At 39.2% G+C, this 6,000-nt stretch overlaps 1 protein-coding gene across 1 annotated transcript; it reads right to left on the bottom strand.

Moving 5' to 3' along the window:
- Window positions 1-1,986: 1,986 nt before the first annotated feature.
- LOC134745694 (uncharacterized) lies at window positions 1,987-4,509 on the bottom strand. Its single transcript, XM_063679811.1, has 2 exons — window positions 4,486-4,509; window positions 1,987-2,721 (listed from the first exon to the last, which is right to left on the bottom strand). The coding sequence occupies exons 1-2, from the start codon at window positions 4,507-4,509 to the stop codon at window positions 1,987-1,989; spliced, it is 759 nt and encodes a 252-aa protein (XP_063535881.1).
- Between the last annotated feature and the right edge of the window lie 1,491 nt (window positions 4,510-6,000).

The raw sequence follows: 6,000 nt of genomic DNA, 5'->3' as shown, positions 1-6,000 counted from the left end.
TGTATTTCTATACCTACCAACCTGTCAAACCATACGCAGACAGGACCACCCCAGTTCTATGGGCTGTCAATTTGTCTATGCAATCGGCTTGCAATCGCATTCAAATGTGCATTTACATGTTTCCTTGTGTTCGTGCTTACGGTCAGTTTGTGGAGAAAGGGCCCTACGAGATATACGAGTTAGGGACGTACAGTAGGCGCGATATGTTAACGTACCTCCCTGACAACGGGAATGCACTTATTTTTTAGCCACCGTGTATAATGGTAGCAATGTATGTAACAGCAAGATAACGGTAGTGTCTGTGTCATTCACGGATCTGCAATGTAAAAATTTGCCTGTCAAATATCAAAAATGGAATGATGTCAAGTGACAAGCTAAAGCCACCCACCGTATCTCCTCTCCTGAATACAGCCTTTCGTATTTTCCAGTCCGCTCTATCAGTCCGTCGGACGATATCGGCCTGTCAGTAGTTCGGAACTGTCAAATTTTTGTTCTAACTGACAGGCGGACATCGTCCGGCGGACTGATAGTCAGTGGGCCCCTTTTCGTTTTCGCACATTCAAGCAGCCGCTATGATACTCCAAAATGGTCACGTTTTTATATTTGCAGTCTGCCTGTTTCGTACTCATGAAATGTTCATGTAGGTACATGATGGCTTGTTGGCTTCTCTTATACTTTTAAACAAGCAATTCATATATGTATATATTTATATATTTCGGGGTTTCGGAAACAGCTCTAAGCCCATAACGATATCTATGAAATTTGCTATATCAATCTAGGTCTTATCTCTGGGAAAACGCGCATTTCTGAGTTTTTATATATATGTTTTCCAGATATTTATCTTTAAGCGTAAAGGTCTTTTAAACAAGCAATTCATATATGTATATATTTATATATTTCGGGGTTTCGGAAACAGCTCTAAGCCCATAACGATATCTATGAATCTAGGTCTTATCTCTGGGAAAACGCGCATTTCTGAGTTTTTATATATATGTCTCCCAGATATTTATCTTTAAGCGTAAAGGTCATTTCTTGATCTGTGGGCACATAGGACAAACTATGTCCACAAACGAGGCATCAATATTGTCATCAAATCTACATCTATAATAAACTCAAAGAACTGGTTGACTGAACATTAGGCACAGCCGTATAACGTATAAAGAGACCGACATAAAATTATGCGTGCGATCATAAACATGCCTCACAACACTTATATATACTCTAAATCGTTGAACCCTCTTAACTTAATGTTTTTTTATAGTCATGAAAACGATTTTATCTATGATAATCGATATTTTAATTAACTAGTTAATGAAATCAGACGACTTTTCATACAAAGTTGCTGCTATTTGTAAACATTTGTACGAGTACCAATCCACAGACTCATTGGGTACATATCAGCAACTGTATTTATAAAAGTACATTGTTGCTGTTAGATTAAAATAGTCGGATAATAGGACATCAGGTTTCGATTTGATCGAGTGAGAACAAAAATTTGACAGTTCAAAAAAACGCTAAACGGTATTAAAGCGTATAAAAGTAATAAATACCTAGTTAAAAAATACAAAAACTATTATTGAATCACACATATCTCAATTTTATAATTTTTTTCTTCTAGCCATGAACAATAAAAAAAAGTTAATACATTTTTTTCCTTTTTTAATGTGGGACGTACCACATTATTACAATGTATAAATTTATAGATAATAAAAAAAAGGGTTAACTGTTTTATATTTTTGTCAAATTACTGATGTCATAATGCAATCTTGGCCATAGAATAAAGAAAGAGCCCTGTTTATACTATGTCTTGGCGATCAATACTAAAACTGTAATTATAGTTATTAAATATATTAATAACGTTATTAATATATTTAATATGTCTGTGTCTCACGAAAGGTTTGTTATAAAAATTTGATATTATTTATTTATCGTATGGCATATGTACATGTCACTGGATTATAATTTAAAAACAAAACTTATGGTTAGTTAGAATTTTGCCCTTCCCAGGTACGCGACTGCTTCATCTGACAGGATCTTAAAATCGTCCACATCGCCTGTGTATTTAGTAAGAGGGCATTCCAGAATGATGTGGTTGATGGTCTGATCCGGGTGCCCGCAGCTACACGCAGAAGAGGAGCTCCAGCCCCATTTGTACCAGTGGTGGCCGCAGTTGCCAACTCCTGTTCTTAGGCGGTTAAGAGCGGACCACACCCGACGGGGTTCCTCAAAGCCTGCTGGGGGTACTCGCAGGGGTAGAGCAGAGAAGGGGTTGGCTTGGTCTCTGAGGGCTTCCCATTCTGCGGTCCATGCCTCCTCCAGGGTACGGGTGGTCAGGGAATCTCCCATCAGTAATGCAGGGGGGTTTCGGGATTTAAGACGTTTTCTTCCGAAGCCCTCGAGGTCTTGGTGGATTGGTAGCTCAGGACTACAGTGCGCTTTCGCTAGTTCGCGTTGGAGGCATTTTTCTCTTCGCAGGTGCGCAGGGGCTATGTTGCTAAGAGCGGGAAGCCAGTGGGTGGGTGTTGGCTTAAGGCATCCCGTTATTAAACGTAGAGTCTGGTTAAGCTGCGTGTCGATGGCTGAGGTATGAACACTATTCGTCCAGACTGGAGCGCAGTACTCGGTCGTCGAGTAAACCAGGGCCAGCGCTGTGGTTCGGAGACAGGAGGCAGAGGCTCCCCAAGTTGTTCCTGTTAATTTTTGCACTAGACTATTCCTGGTCTGCAGTTTAGCCGATACTTTTTGTAGGTGACACTTGTAAGTAAGGCTTCTGTCCAGAAAATTTTGAGAATAAAAATTTGATTATACTTATTGTAAAGTCTGAAGAACGCTTAAGGCCCAGTGGGGTCAGGTTCTTCTCTCACTCTCATTGAGCGTGAGCGTAAGCGAGATGGCTGTGCATGCCCGGAATCGCGGATATCATGTTTTAGAGTTTTTTTTTAGTTAGACCTATGTTCGTGATTTTTTTCTATCAAGCGAAAGTCAAGAAATCAGGTTTCGATTCGATGAAGTTACTAAAGAAAGGGTTTAAGAGTTAAGATGCTATTCATATTTTCGGCAACCGTATTATTTATTTATTTATGCAAGGAATTCCAACAGCTATGAAATATACGTTAAACTTTTTAAATAGTAATACAGAGGCTATTATAGGAACTCGCAAATATAATAGTATATGTTACACAGTACACGCTATTCCATTGCACGGTATGTGATACAAAATATTACAATTAAAAAAGCGCTAAGATTTTTCAAAAACTGCTGGTTGAACCTACTGCACCTGAAAAACGTTTTTATGATTCCGACCGGGCCTACTGTCTCCATTAACTGTGGCGGTGTCACCTCAGTCCGCATTCATTTGGCGTGCAATTTGTCCCCGCTGACGTGACGCAAGCCTAATGATGAGCGCTCACTGGACACCAAACTCAGAATTCTGGTAAATTTTATTTAAATTCAAAAAAATTATTCAACCAAAACACGTAAAGTATGATCAAGAGGATGGAGCTGCCCTGTAAGCAAAATAAATGCCTGTATTGGTTGACACCGCTCTTCCTTGGATAACATGAGGTAAGTACAATAACATTTAGGTACATTCTTATTTACAAAGTATAAATATCTTAAGATAATTATAACCATACAGGCTATATAAACTATCCACGACCTCAGTTTTGGAGGCAAGCCTTTGCACTCCCTCAGTAATTTCCTAGGTGACCTGAATCACATCAGGATCTAGAATAGTCATTAAAGACTAATTGCCAACCAATGGCGGTCGGAACGTCCGGCCAATCACGGCCTGTGACGTCATACAGCTAATGGTACACTGAAATGTCACATAACATGTCAAAGAAACGTATGCTTAAGTTAATGCCATTGTTTCTAATAACAACTATATAAATTAGTCCCATTAAATGTATAGACGGTGACAGACAACGTACAAATTAAACCGTCGTAAGTGTCATTTATTTTAACCTAAAGTTAAACAAAAATCCCAGATCGCTGTCAGAATGCTGGCCGTATTTCCTCGCTGAAAGTAGGATTTTGAAATTTTAAACATATTCATCAAACAGCGCTACTAAAGAAGAATATTTGGAAATCCAAACCATAAGGGGGCGAAAATGGAGTGGAAAGTTTTTGACTACTCTACGCGGACAAAGTTGCCATCGGAAGCTAGTTTCATTATACGATTCGCTGTCAAGTAGAAGCAGACTAAGCTTAGACAGGACTGTATCTTGACCATAGATTTATTCTCTTGTATCCGAGGCAATTTATTTAACCGAGCGCGATGAGCAATTATATTAAGTCGAGGATAAAATACTACCAACATTTGTTTTTTACAAAATATTTTAATATTACGCACTGTACGTTGTTCCTATATGCGCGGACGCACCCGAAGCCGACAATATACGATATTGAAAGGAACGGCAGCCGACAAACACAGATTTATGTATTACTATTACTACTATTTACAGCCTAGTCTCCCAGTCTTACAGGCTTCGTAAGACTGGAAGACATTCTAGCGCAAGGCAGTTAAAAAGGTTGTTCCGTACAAAGTGTAATAAAAATATTGAGCATGCAAAACTAGATGTCGAACATATTCAGTACCCATCTTATTCCGATTAGAAATGTAAGATTTTTTCTTATTTCCTTATGTATTAAACTACTATTTACAGCCTCTGTTTTAAATTTCAGGCATAGCACCCCAGGATCTTGTTACAGCTATAGTAAAATACAGCTTCCTTAAAAAGTTTTTCTCACGCTAAGAACCTGTTTACCCGACTATGAAAAAGTTAAAAGGGTTGAATGTTGTACAAGGTGTTACGTAGCGTACTACGTACGTAAGCTGTCACACGAGCGCGAAGCGAAGCGATGCGGCGCGGGGTGAATCAATCCTTTGACACCTACGTGGGCGATCTCGTTGCGAACGCGAACGCCGTGGGTCCGCCACGCTGCGCCTCGGCTTCCGCTTCGCTTCGCGTTCGCGAGTTGTTCGCTTACGCAAGACGCTGCGTTACAAAAATACTGAGGAGACACGGGTATAATCGGTAATATGTACGACTAGAAAAAAGTAGTACAAACCTCTTTTATTCAAAAAAAGTTTAAAACTTTAAATACATAAGCGTCATAACATTTAAAAAAAATAATGTTCCCTGCCCACACATTATACCCATTGCTTTTCTTAATTCTTATTGCGGAAGTAGGTATCTCTGTTTGCCTGTCTTAAAACCTATTAGCTTATTACCTAGGTATGTATTAGGTATAAAAGAATAGAATATATTTTATTTGTAGTAAATAATTGTACATCGTCATATTAAAAAAAAATTTACAGCTACGAAAACCTGAGCATTTAACGAAACAAACAATGATTTGTTAAGTACATATACAAAAATGCAGATTACAAAATCGTTAAGTGCCACAGAATTGTTATTCCAATTGCTTCGAGTAGGTACTTCGATAGCGAGAAAAATATACAGAAACATCAAATAATTAAGATTATTTTACCGTAGGTATTTATTCAAGAAGAAGAAAAAGCGCTGATGGCCTAGTGGAAAAAGCGCTGGTGGCCTAGTGAAAAAAGCGCTGGTGGCCAAGCGGTAAGAGCGTGTGACTTGCAATCCGAAGGTCGCGGGTTCAAACCCCGGCTCATACCAATGAGTTTTTCGGAACTTATGTACGAAATATCATTTGATATTTACCAGTCGCTTTTCGGTGAAGGAAAACATCGTGAGGAAACTGGACTAATCTTCCTCGCGTTATCCCGACATTTTGCCACGGCTCATGGGAGCCTGGGGTCCGCTTGACAACTAATCCTAAGAATTGACGTAGGCACTAGTTTTTACGAAAGCAACTGCCATCTGACCTTCCAACCCACATGGGGGACTAGGCCTTGTCAATAGGATTAGTCCGGTTTCCTCAATATGTTTTCCTTCACCGAAAAGCGACTGGTAAATATCAAATGATATTTCGTACATAAGTTCCGAAAAACTCATTGGTACGAGCCGGAGT

The sequence above is a fragment of the Cydia strobilella genome, chromosome 11, assembly GCF_947568885.1.
Source record: "Cydia strobilella chromosome 11, ilCydStro3.1, whole genome shotgun sequence".
NCBI classification, from domain to species: domain Eukaryota; kingdom Metazoa; phylum Arthropoda; class Insecta; order Lepidoptera; family Tortricidae; genus Cydia; species Cydia strobilella.
The sequence above is the reverse complement of the archived record's forward strand: the minus strand, read 5'-3'. Positions and strand labels throughout refer to the sequence as shown.